Source organism: Triticum dicoccoides, chromosome 7B (genome assembly GCF_002162155.2).
Source record: "Triticum dicoccoides isolate Atlit2015 ecotype Zavitan chromosome 7B, WEW_v2.0, whole genome shotgun sequence".
Classification (NCBI taxonomy): domain Eukaryota; kingdom Viridiplantae; phylum Streptophyta; class Magnoliopsida; order Poales; family Poaceae; genus Triticum; species Triticum dicoccoides.
Window position 1 is genome coordinate 732,519,979 of NC_041393.1, and position 12,765 is coordinate 732,532,743.

The following is a 12,765-nucleotide window of genomic DNA, read 5'->3' on the forward strand; positions in this document are numbered from 1 at the left end:
GAAGAAGGTGGAGCCGTCCCATCCGCAGATGTGTGGGAGTCAGCACCCTGCAGAGTTGACAACTCACGCCCACTGTCAGCTACAGGTGCCTCCTTAAGTGCCGCACTATCATCATCCTCGTGCATATCAGTATCAGGCCCGTTGGCCGCCTCGGCGAACAGACTCTCATCCTCGAACTCAATGACAAGGCTATAGATGTGGCCTCGATATGCCCACTTAACTACCTCAGGCACATACTCGATGTTCAGTACACTGACAAGTATACGGGCAATCCCGTGGGCTCTAGTAAAGTCCATATCCACGCGCTCTGGTCTGCCCACCATGATACCCAAACTGGCCATGACCCAGGCATCCTGCATCGGCTTGGATGGAGCCCCAGAGAATCGCAGCCAAACCTGAGTCAGAGGCTTGCCCGTAGGCTCAATCCTCTTCCACTCGTGAAACTCAAGCACTCCATCAGTACCTGGCACCTTGCACATCCCAAAACTCAGAAGTCTCTGAAGGTCCTCAACTGATGGGAACTCAACCCGATACAGTTTGTCCTCTATAGTAGCAAGCTCCCACCGGAAATCCCTAGGAGCTAACTCCTGTAGCCTCTGAACAATCTGTGCCTCCGAGACCTCTCCTCTGGCAATTTTAACCAACCCAATCGTCAAACTCAAAGTCTCACCAGGAACCTCCATCTCCATTGGAGATTCAAAGAATGTAAGTTCAGCACAGTACACTCCATACATCATGAGTGATGGTGGCTGATCTCTCAGAAATGGACAGTCCCTCGAATCGTGCGCCAGTTTGCCACAAGTACCACACAGCTCAACCACACACTCAGCAATAAAATGCCCCTTACCACCACATCGATAACAGAGCATTTTCTCTTTCTTGCGCGCATATTTGGAAGCTCTTTCAGACTCAGCCCTAGCAGAATCCTCCACTGACACAGTCAACCCGGACTCATTCCCGGGTATCTCAGCATTGGCAAGCGCTGAGACCACCTCCAAAGCTTGGCCAGTCAAAACCTGCTGCTCAACAGCCCCATCAACCACCATCGGATCAATCATAGGCGGAGTCGGCGGTCGTGGGCGGTACCGGCCACCTTGACCTCCACGCCCACCATGATGACCGCAAAAGCCACCCCGTGGCCGGTGGCCAGGGCCAGACGCCCCCTCAACAAAACCTCCTGGGGGGCCCATAAACGGGCGCTCCGCCGAGCCATCACTTTGCCAAGCATAGCCTCGACCTCCGCCTGTCGACGAGGATCCATAGTGCTTACCAGCTCCATACGCATTGACCCCATCATCACCCCACTGACCCCGCGGCGCAGCCGTGACTTGAGTCGGTGGAAGTGCATGTTGCTGCACCGTCCCGGCTCTATTCTACGAAGGCATGGCGATGAGGTGAGGAGGCGGAGCTGGCCTCGGCTGGCCGGTCAGCAACCCCGGTGCAGGGGGCCTCGGCACAACGCCACCTAGCCACATTCCCAGAAGCACCCGGCGCCGGAGGCCGCTGACCCACCGGACCTGGCGCCGTCGGTCTGGGACCGGGCAGCACGCCTCGGCCTACAGCAATCCCGCCCGCAGCCGAGCCCCTACCAGCGGTTTGGGCCAGCACTACCTCGCGGCCAGACCCAGGCGCCGGCAGCGCAGCACCGCGGCCACTGCCAGCGGCCGAGTGAAGCGGTCCAGCCCCCCACAGCCGGCGGCAACACAGTGCCGCGGCCTCCGTCGTTGCCCTGCTGCGGCACACTCCCAAGGCGGCCAGCCCCTTGAGGCACCACCGTCTTCTTCCCCGGAGGCAAGGATCCTCCGCAACCCGCCATCGCACGGAGCGGTGGAATACGTCTGGCCCGGCGAGTCCCAGTCGAACGCAAATTTGGACTCAGGCGGTGACGAACCCTAACAGGTGGCTGTAGGCAGGACGATGATCGAAGAAACGAGACTGCCTCGCCCTCGATAGCGATCGGTGCCAGTTGGTTCTGGGCCTCATACCCATGCACTCCCGGCCCACCGACCGCGTCCATCCCCACGAGTGAACCTCCTCCAAGAAAAAACCGGTCGGACCCGGGTTAGTCTGGGCCTCATATCCAGCTAACCCCGGCCCAACCCGATCTGGCCTACCAGCATCAAGCTGCAGCCACTCTCGGCCAACCAAAAATTTGAAATGCCGCTCCCGATCTGCAGCGATCCCGAGACCCGAATTTTCAGGCGCTACCAGTTCAGGCGCCGGCGGCTCCGATCTGGTCGCCGTCCGGCTTACCTTCCTCTTCCGTTTAACAACGATCCACGAATCTGTCTTAACTAGATCAAAAACTGTAAGATTTGGATGACAAACCTTCGGTAGAGGACCTTTCCACGGCTTGATCGCCGCTGACGAAGTTCTCCGGTGAACTATCCGGCGAACCATCTCCCTCTTCTCCCCCGTGTCAAGCCCCAACCTGGCCGGATCATGGATGGGAAGAATATCATCGATAGTAGACACCACCTCCTCCTCCGTGTAGCCGGCATTGAACCAATCGTTGACGAGGTCAGAAGGACTCAACGACGGCGGTGATGGCGGAGCATCGTCCGCCTCCCCGTCTGCGTCGTCCTCCTCCGCATCCGCGAGTGCCAAAAACCAGCCTCCAACGTGCCGGCGATCGCTGGAGAGGAGAGGCGGGGCGCGTGCGGCTGCCCCGCCATCCGGCCCGCCAGTCGGCCCTCCAGTTGCCCTTCCAGTCGCCCCTCTCATTCCACCAGGGTTGCTGCAGTTGCATCTCTTTTGGTGAGGTCCCCCATCGCGTACGTCTCCCTCCCAAGCCACCCCCCGTGTGGGCGACCGGGAGACCCCAGATCCCATCGCCGCCGAACCTCCCCTACTCCTCCTCCTCCTCCCTCGCTGCCGCCCAAGGGCACGGCCAGGCGAAGCCTAGTCGTCGCCGGCGGCGGAGGGGACTCGGGCCCTCTCGCTCGGGTGGGGCTAGCGCGGCCGGCGCCGCTGGGCCGGAGGGTGGCGGCGGGCCGGTCACCACGGCAGGTGGTGGCGGCGCCTCGGCGACGTCGATTCCCCGCGGCAGGAGGCCTTGCGATCTGGTGCGTTGCGGCCGCCAGGGACGACGGCGGCGTGACCAGATCGGTTTGCGGCGGTGCGGGCGGATTGATCGCTGGTTGGCCGTCGACACGGTGGTGGGTGCGACTCGTCGGCAGCTGGGCAGATCCGCGGGATTCTACCCTTGTCTGGCCCTTGACAGCGTGGGCAACTACGAGGGAAACCCTAGATCTCCTTGGGATCGAGCGATGGCGGCGCTTTTGCATCGTAGTCCCTCTTTAGGGCATTGTTTTGGAGTTTGCTCCGGTTGAAGGGACCAGCGACGTCGGTGGCGCATGTCTGGTGGAGCAACTGCCGATGAAAATCGCGCCGACTACGGTCATGGCGGACGATGGCGGCGTCTTAGATGTCGTTCCCTTGTCGAGGCATTGTCGTTACAGTCTGCGTCATCAGGCTCGGGATGCTTCGGGGGAAACCCTTGATCTGGGTCTTCCGGATCGGACGATGATGTCGTTTTATCGCTTTCTCTCCCGGGGGCATCATTTTGGAGTAAGTGCTGGCTGGGGTGATGGTGGAGCGGTGCTTCATCTCACACATCGATGGAGGCGGATATCGGCGGCATGGCGTTGTGGAGGCTCGGCGTCCGATGCACGGAGATGGACTCGCGCAGGAGGAGGTTGCTGTCTGGCGTCATGGTGATGTCGATGGCAGAGTGGCCAGACAAGGTAGAAGCCTCAATATGATCTGAAGACGGACCTGTGGAAGATGGCGGCGACGACACACGAGTGCGTCTGACCGGATTGTGCCCCAGACCCGGTATGTGGCTCGGCTGGGGCTTCCGAATATGTTTCGGCTTCCGGCTTTTGATGTTAGGCTTAGGTGAGTGGTTTGGGTAGTGGCCCAGCTAGCACCCCTTCATCATTTTGGATAGGAGTAGCGGCATGTGTTGCCAAGATGGTGGATTATGGCACATTGTTGTAATACTTTGTAAGGTCCTCGAGAATAATCAATAAAATGGACGTATGCATCTCCCAGATGCAGAGGCCGGGGGCCATCCTCCTTTTCTAAAAAAAAATATGGACCCCTTTGAGTGAGTGCTATTGCATTAAATGTTCGGTCGGACACATGTAGTTCTTCCGTTTGTTTTTACTCCGCATACAAGATTTGTCTTAAGTCAAACTTCATAAACTTTGACCAAGTTTATAAAAAAAATATCAACATTCACAATGCCAAATCAGTGTTATTAAATTATTATGGAATTAATTTTCATATTGTTAGTACCATGGATGCTGATAGTTTTAAATATAAAGTTGATCAAACTTTATGGAGTTTGACTTCAGACTAATATTATATGCGGAGTAAAATGAAACAGAGGTTGCCTTTACTCTACTCAATTAAGAGAATATGTGTCATACACACGTGGTTAGAAGTGGATGATAGTTATTGGTAGTGCATTCAAATAAATGCTAATTTATCGAACATGACATAAAAACCACATATAATAAAATATATTAAAAAATGAAATCATGGTGACATGTACGTGGATTTACTCCTCCATACACATGTTTCAAACTATATTTATCAATGCACAAAATATACACTGATGTTATTCACTTAGTTTAGTAAACGGAGTCTTCTAAAGATGTGAACATGATCGTGTGTAATCTACTTGATCTTGGCATTCAAGTTATTTCAAATCTTCTGAGTGTCAATGTACGTAGCAGCTCTTAGCTAATATTCTACACAATCAGCTATGTGTATACACATGGTATAGCTGTCATGGATTTTGTCTTGATTTGACAAGCTGATGTGTACGTGTACAGCCATCCAAAAAAGACGTGCAGGTGTACATAGACTAGATTTTGCCTTGGTCATTGTTCCAAGTCAGAACAAAATTTCGTTTTTTAATACATTTAGTCAAGTCATTTTTACTTGTTGGCATGTTGATGATACACGTTCCTCATAATTTATTAGGTATATTGCAAAATAACTTGTGCAGTACAATGTTAATAATTATGTTAAAACTAGAACTATAGAGACGTTGTGTCGCACCGTGTTGGTTTGGCCGCGTACTGTCTTCGAGTTGTATATACACCGTAGCCTACTACCTTGGTTGACTTAACACAAAGCACGAGTAGAACACAGTGCCCCTATAAGGACCTCCAAGGGACAGGAAAACATATCTTGAGATACATGAAGTCACCGCATAAGCCTCGTGGTCGAGGAAATTCGTCTCCCACTAAACAAAAATTGCTAAAAAAACAATAGAAGAAACACAATAAATTCAAGAACACATGCCAAGTCAGTTGGCTACAAAAAAGTTAGAACTAACTCCCTACCATCCCCGTGATATTTTATTATATCATTGGCACAAAACAAGGCACGGTATGTACAGGTATGATTTCACAAAACGTCGAGACAAGATGCAGTTCATACACAAGCAACGCTACTGTACGTGATTCCACATCCTCTAACGCACGTTCTCCGTCTTTCCTCTCGTACCTGGCGGCTGCAACCCTAGCCGCCGCCGGAGGCCGATCTTCCAACGCCGTTCTCCGGTGGCTCCCCTCCGCCGGCGACCTCGGTCGTCGGTGGTGAGGGGGGGTCGCCGGATCCACGCGTGTGGATCGTTTTTTCTCATCCGTAGTCTAGTTTTTAAGTTGTTCATCGTCTTTGCTTCGGCGGCGACGATGACGACGCTGAATAAATATTCTTCGGATCCTTTCCTGACGAGGCCATCGGTCCTATGGTTGGGGATGGATCTGGAAATCAGTCTGTTCAAGTAAGGATGGCGTGGCGGCGGCGGCATCCTCGTGGTGGACCTGTGTCCTCGGGCTCCGTCGTTACAACGGCGTTTGCTCCGGCGTCGGCGTTTAGCTTGGGAGGTAGTCCAGGAGCGGATGCAAATTGTGGTCTACATCGACGACATCTGGAAGACGGAACGTGTGCTCGGTTCATGGTTCGTGGATGGCAGGTATGGTTTCCTCCTTCGGCATCTTAGTCGTGGTGGGGTGCCAGATCTGGAGCTCGATGGCGTGTCCGGGGTGTTGCCCCGGTCTGATTCGTTCAACGGCAATGGCTTCACTTTTGGCGAGTCACCTTGGAGGTCCGCAAAACTGCATATCAGCGATGGAGCCGCGTCGAGCTCGGGTGAGGAGGTGATCCGTCATTCTTTTCTTCGGTGGCTGCTGTGGTGGTGCCGGAGGCAGGTGACGGGCGTTAGTGTCAAGCTCAGATATGTTCTGCTATCTTTTCAGTTTTATCATGTCGGTTTTTACGTGACTTGTACTTTGTTCTTTATGATATGAATGAGACACGTATTACCATGCAAAAAAAAAAACACTACTATACGTATTAAACCCATTAACAGTCGCTACAAGGGCGACCTCTCGTGCGTGCCACGTCGAAAGCATTGGTTGGGCAGGAAAAAAAGGGGTAAAAAAAGGGAAAGAATGAAAAACTTGTCGAGCGAAACCTTCCACCTCGAGCGCCTCCTTCTCCCCCATGCCCTCTGCCTCGCGCGCCTCCTCCTCCCACTCCAACGCCGCCGCTACCCCTGGCCGCCTCCCTCTATCCAGTGGTGTCGCCTCTCCTCCCCTATATGTGAGCCGCTGCCCCTCCGCCCCCTCCTACCTGTCGCCGTCTCGCCGCTGCAGCCGTCCCCAAGGTGAGAAAGCTATCAAGGCTAGGGTTCACCGGAAAGGAAGGAAAAAAATCCCCATTCCCTCCGGCGTCTCTTACGCCACGCTGCCGGCCTACTCTTCCTCTCGGAAGTATCATCTTCATCCTCGAAGCAGAAAGATAGCACGGACTGCAGAAATGCCCTGCCGCCGTGCTCCTTTTCGCTGATCCCCTTCCACCAGATTGGCTGATGAGGGGAGGTCCAATAGGTCCATGGTGGGGATGGAGCAACAAGGCCGGAGACCCAGGCGGCGGATGCCTCATGGGTAGAGGAGATGTTGACAATACGGACAAGGAGCAGCGGTGTCATATGGATCTGCAGAAAGGCATCTTCGAGGGATGGCTGGTGTCAATGTGAGTTTCTGTCAATCCCTCTCTCTCTCTCTCTGCCCATATGTGCAAAGATCGCACCGTTTCATAGTGTGTGCATGTTTGATTTCATTCTCACTGTTCCGTAAATGGTTTTCCCCTATCATTTTTGTTTACATGATGATAGGTTATGCAAATTTGGAGTTAACAAATCTACTTAGTTATCTGTATATCGGTCAGTCACTGTCATTGCTGATTGTTTTGAGTCATTAAACTCATATTTGTGCAAACTAAGAATTAGTTATGTACTGCAGATTTGTGTTGATATGCCCTACATATCGAGTTCATCGTCCAAGCACCTTCTGCAGAAAGAAAGAAAAAGGCAAGTACTCCCGAGGATGGCATGTATTAATAGTTCTGTGTGCTTTCTTATATATTAAGCCATTTAAATCTGTGAATTTTGATTGAACATTTATCATGCTTGCTGCCTATTGATCACATATCTTTGTTGTAGCATGGTAAGACGTAGATTAGGATGCATTCTTGTTCTTAGAGCATTTGGAGAACTTGTTGTATGTCTCCTGGCTCATGTAACTCTTTTATACCGTGTTTCCCATTGTGGTGGGAACATGTTTTTCTTTTCTTATCAAGTACCTTCTCCCATCCTTTCCATTGTATGTATGATAGGAACCCTCTCAACCGCTTGTCACCTGCACCTGTCTGCATATTTTCGTGCATATGCTTCATTCAGCTTTCAACCCTGCAATGCATTACATTTGTTGGTACCGAAGAATTTTATTTGTTTCAAAAAGTTCTATAACTCTGAAATCGCAATGTGTAATATCTCAAAGCTCTTTGCAAGTTCTTAGGATTTTTATTCTATGCATTTGCATGATTTGCGCCTGGATTTGATCTGATTTGGCTATGTACATGGTTTTCCTTGGGTCATAGATGAGTGGAGAAAGGAGACAAGGGAGTTCCATTTTGTGAAGACAATGGCGACATGGTTGACTCAAGGACTAGTGGAAGAAGGCCTATCTCATATAATTTCTTTATCTAAGATAAGGCTACACTCTCCTATGTAAAATTTGCATATATTCCCCTGCCCTGCATATGTTGTTTCATATCCTTTAATTAAGATTTTCACTGTTAATAAACATGATGCTTAACTACGATCTCTTGGCATTAGACTATTGATAAGAGAAGAATTGCAGTTCATGTATTTGGAATTTATTGGTGTTGCAATGAACAACTAATATTTATATAACTTCTTGTGATGCTTTCTTCAAAAGAGATACAACCATTTTGGCGTGCAATAATAATCATATCGGTAAATCGTACTCCCTCCGTTCCATAATGTAGTGCCTATAGATTTTTACAAAAGTCAAACATTACAAACTTTGACCATCTTTATAGAGAAAAGTAGGTACATCTAGAATACCAAATGCACATCATTGGATACATCATGAGTTATATTTTCAGAATGTACATGTTTGGTATTGTAGATGTACACAGTTTTCTCTATACACTTGGTCAAAGTTGGCAAAGTTTGACTTTCACAAAAATCTATAGGCATTACATTGTGGAATGGAGGGAGTATGTTCTTTTATTGTTCAGGTTGCCACCTTGATCAACCTGGCAAGGGAAAAATCCATCCACGAACTTTAGGTATTGTATTTATCATTCATTCCAGTTACGATGTTCCATATCAGTATTCAGTTGCTAAACTATAGAACCTGAGATGTATAATTTTTTGTCGTGTTTGCATTACAGAGGTGGAGGCTACATTTCCTTGGAGAATTTATTGTTCTTCGCCAGGAACAGTCCGGTGAGTGTAGCTGTCAATTCCAAGGATATGTGTATCCTATAACTCATTTAATTGCTATTTATAGGATGAAGTTCTAACAAAGTCTTCACTCTTTAGCAGTTAGCACTTCTGTTTGAGCACAATGGGCATGATATAGACGACTTGTTCTGTAATGTTGCAGTGCTAAATATGAAATGGGCCACCATTTGCTCTTACTGGATGTAGGGTGTGTAGTATTCCGCTGATAATTGCCTTAATGTAGATGTTGTAATTTGGGAGCCATTTGCTGTAGCTGGTGTAAATATGCATTCATGCTCATTCAGATGCTTGATCTAGGGGTTGTTCATGCTATTTTTCAGATGACATCATTTACTGGCATTTTTCTTATAGCAGTAGATCTCAATATGCAGCTTATTGTTGTACCTACACTTTTTGTACTTGTTCCTATTATCTCCATTTATTTCATTCTATAGCTGTTCTCCTGTCATTGCTCCTAAGCCAGATGTATTTCATCACACTCTACTTCTGTTGATGTATCTATCCTTTTCAAGAAGCAGCAACATACTACTTTCAGTGGTATTGCCAAGCTATACATTCGCCTATGTAAACTAGATTGAGAAATGGAACTAAAAAGGACGTCAACCTATCAGGCACCGCACCATCTGCGACTGCAGTTCTATTCCATGTATGCTTTGGTTTAACAACCGATCCTCATTTGGACTACATACCGACGTTAGCAAATGCACCAGCAATATTAGTACGAAGTCACGCAACACGTTGACAAATACCACACACACATGTTAGCAAATACGACAGCTAGATTAGTGCGCATAATTCCGCTCATAAAGGCGCCACCAGGTGGCGCCCCAACCGCTAGTAGTCTAAATAGATCAATCTAGTGTTTGCATGGTGAAGACGTGAAAGCCGGCCCCGAGCAAACACCTGAGCGAAGATCGATCATTTGGAAGCGTTACCATGCAGTCTTTGAGACCTAAATCTTTTCTGGGACCTCGTCCTAGCTAACAAACAAAAGGTCTAGACAATTGGTCAATCCAACACCTTTCATCAGCCTTCTTTTCTGGTTCATTGAGTAGTGCCCGACGGCTTCGCCTCGACGAACATGGCCGTGGCTAACCCGTGCACCGTGCCGTATAATAGCAACCCCAACATGCAGGACACCATGGGCAGACGAACGAGCATGTGTACCGATAAAACCAAGCACGTTCTCATTAGCTGCTAGATATTCACCCATATACGACCAACTTTTCAATATCAACTACTCCCTCCGTTCCTAAATATTTGTCTTTCTAGAGGTTTCAAATGGTGACTACATACGGAGCAAAATGAGTAAATCTACACTTTAAAATATGTCTATATACATCCGTATGTGGTGACCATTTAAAATCTCTAGAAAGACAAATATTTAGGAACGGAGGGAGTAATATATAGGGGATAAAACCATAAGAAAATTAACACCCGTTCATGTCTCATTACATAATAAAGAGTATTGTACTTGACTAAAACGCCATCAAAACACAAGGGGGAAAAACTCACAACCTTCTACCTAAACACGCTATTGATAAAATTAACCTAAGAGTATTGCACCAGCAACTAGCTAGCCATCAATCTGCTGCATCATGCAACGTAGTTTTTTTAGGCCAATCATGCAACGTAGTCCTCATCAAGAAACTCCATCAAGGGCTGTTGCAGCGCCTTCATTACAGCCTCCCACCCAGCATGTGTCGGGTGTGTCTGGTCCCAGTAGAACATCTTGTCAGGAGTATCGCATAGGTCGTACAAGCGCTTCCCTGAATGGCTACGCTCTCCACAGTACCCTCCCTTATAGGTACTCTCACAGCACGGGTTCAGTTTGCCGTTGAAATTCTTCGACTCATCCGACCCTCCACCTGCATGCACAAAAACAACTCTGCATAATTACATAATCAAATTCATACATTAGAGACCAGAGTTGGCTTACAACATACACACAGATATGTGTATTTACCAGGGGCATGATTGATGATGTCAGTGAAAGTAGTGTAGAGGTCCAGTATGTGAACGTTATCCCTTTCTTCGAGCATTTGCTTTAGATACTTGTTGTGCACGGATGCGCCATAATTGCCGAGAAGGTCACATGTGGTGTAGTTCTTCGAACTAGTATGCAAAGGTGTGCAACCAATGGGATGCAAGTTGTTTACTAGCACCTTTCTCACACCAAGCATCTGCAGTTGCGCCACATTATCTAGGATCTCAGTCGCCACGTTTCCAACGTAAGTATCGAGCTGCATGCAGGAGAAGTTAATTAGTAGCAAGGTGGAGATCAGTATAATTAATTGACTTTAATTTGTATGTGCGAGTATGCTAGGTACTACTTACATCATTGAAGCTTGTGTAGAAGCCGGTCTCAATGTCGGAGTCGCTCATGTAGTCATTGCCGGAGATGGCGATGAGCACGACGGAGTGGTGAAGCTGATGTGTTGAGATGACCCCATCGTTGACAAGCCTCTTGAAAGTTTGAACCTGTGAGGCAAGGGTCGGCACCTTCTTGGTCTTCACCCTGAAGACACCAGCGCCGCCAGAAGCAAAGGTCATGCCAGATGAGTCACAAGATTGATCTGATGTGAGCTCGTACGCTGGAGGGGCTTCATGGAGACCCAACATCCTTGCTGCAAGGACAAGGGAGTATAGATAGGAAGGATTATTTTGGATGCACCTAGATGTATAATAAAATTCTCTTGCTAACTAAATACATGAATAATATTTGAGTACACGTACCTATAAAATCTGATTGCATCCTGTAGTTGGAGAAGCGTCCAGTCAAAACAGGAGACGTGGAATAATGAGAATTGAGATAGGAGCCGTAGGGGTAGCTCCATTGGCGCGATGTCTTTTCACGGGTGATGTTGGGACGGTTGCCGTTGTCGACAAAGTCGTCGCCGAAGACGAACATGCTGGACCATTGGTTCCTCGACCCCTGGGCAGAAGGTGTGCCTCGGGCCTCCACGCGAGCACCTGCAACTTGGATCGATCATGTCAGTACGTGCGTGCGTGCATACTGGAAGAACATGAAGAACGGGACAAGATTGAAGTGATGTAGTAATAGCGCTAGCAACAGATATCCAAAAGGAAAACAAGGCGGCACGCTAGCAGCAAACATCTGAAAGAAAGACATGGTGGCAATGCGTGCGTACCATCAAAGAAGATGAGGATGAGGAGAAGACAGACAACAGCCGGCGGAAGCTTCATGGCCGCCAAGCCTGCGAGGGCAGCCGTCCGGCGCCTGAGAGGGTGCCGTGGAGGGAGGGAGATGGGGATGGGATGGGATCGTGGCGTGGACGTAGGGCTATATTTATAGGTGGAAGAATGCACATATACCTTAGTGTCCTGCTCCTGTTAACTTCGCTTCAACTTCTTACCTCTGACGAATTTTTTTTTTTGCAACGACTCTGACGATCAACTTGGAGGGGAAGGCGCATGCGCATGCGCATGTATTTTTATTTTATTTCTTTGCCTGAGAGGTTCCAGATTCATCCTCAAGATTCCGCCATCCCTACGTTCGCTTCCCCTCCTCACCAATGAATGCTCCTCGCGTGCTCATCCCGGTCATTTTTTCTCTGCCCATACAGAACTTTAGTCGAGTGCTAGGCACCCGCCGGCCGGCCCAAACTTTCGGCTGGTCCGCACCTAGCGGTCAGATGCGCTTCGTGTGAGCCTCTCTATCATGCTCCCGCACCGATTCGTCCCGTTCCTTCGTCCAAACACACACACAGAGAGCGAGAGCAATGACTTTGAGCCTCCGGCTGCCCCCTTTCGGTTGTGCTCGTCGTTGGCTTGCCGTGTGTATCGGCGCCCCCGCGGTTTCAGCACCCCGACATGGCCGCGCCCTCGCCGTGCAACATCCTGCCCTGCCGCCCTCCCCGAGGTAGTAGCTCGCCACGGCCGCCATT

The 12,765-nt window shown here is 49.3% G+C and overlaps 1 protein-coding gene across 1 annotated transcript; it reads right to left on the minus strand.

Annotated features, from left to right (window-relative positions):
* Positions 1 to 10,279: 10,279 nt before the first annotated feature.
* Positions 10,280 to 12,116, minus strand: LOC119340874 (GDSL esterase/lipase At3g09930-like). Its single transcript, XM_037612775.1, has 5 exons — positions 12,010 to 12,116; positions 11,594 to 11,830; positions 11,195 to 11,484; positions 10,824 to 11,100; positions 10,280 to 10,725 (listed from the first exon to the last, which is right to left on the minus strand). Exons 1-5 carry the CDS (start codon positions 12,062 to 12,064, stop codon positions 10,481 to 10,483), a joined length of 1,104 nt encoding a protein of 367 aa, XP_037468672.1. The 5' UTR covers positions 12,065 to 12,116; the 3' UTR covers positions 10,280 to 10,480.
* Between the last annotated feature and the right edge of the window lie 649 nt (positions 12,117 to 12,765).

Bases quoted from the DNA above. Each gene is read 5' to 3' on its own strand.
- LOC119340874 (XM_037612775.1), bottom strand. From the start codon at position 12,064: ATGAAGCTTCCGCCGGCTGTTGTCTGTCTTCTCCTCATCCTCATCTTC. The intron at 11,831-12,009 runs GTACGCACGCAT...TCCAAGTTGCAG, and splicing joins CATCCTCATCTTCTTTGATG to GTGCTCGCGTGGAGGCCCGA. The intron at 10,726-10,823 runs GTAAATACACAT...TTGTGCATGCAG, and splicing joins CATCATCAATCATGCCCCTG to GTGGAGGGTCGGATGAGTCG.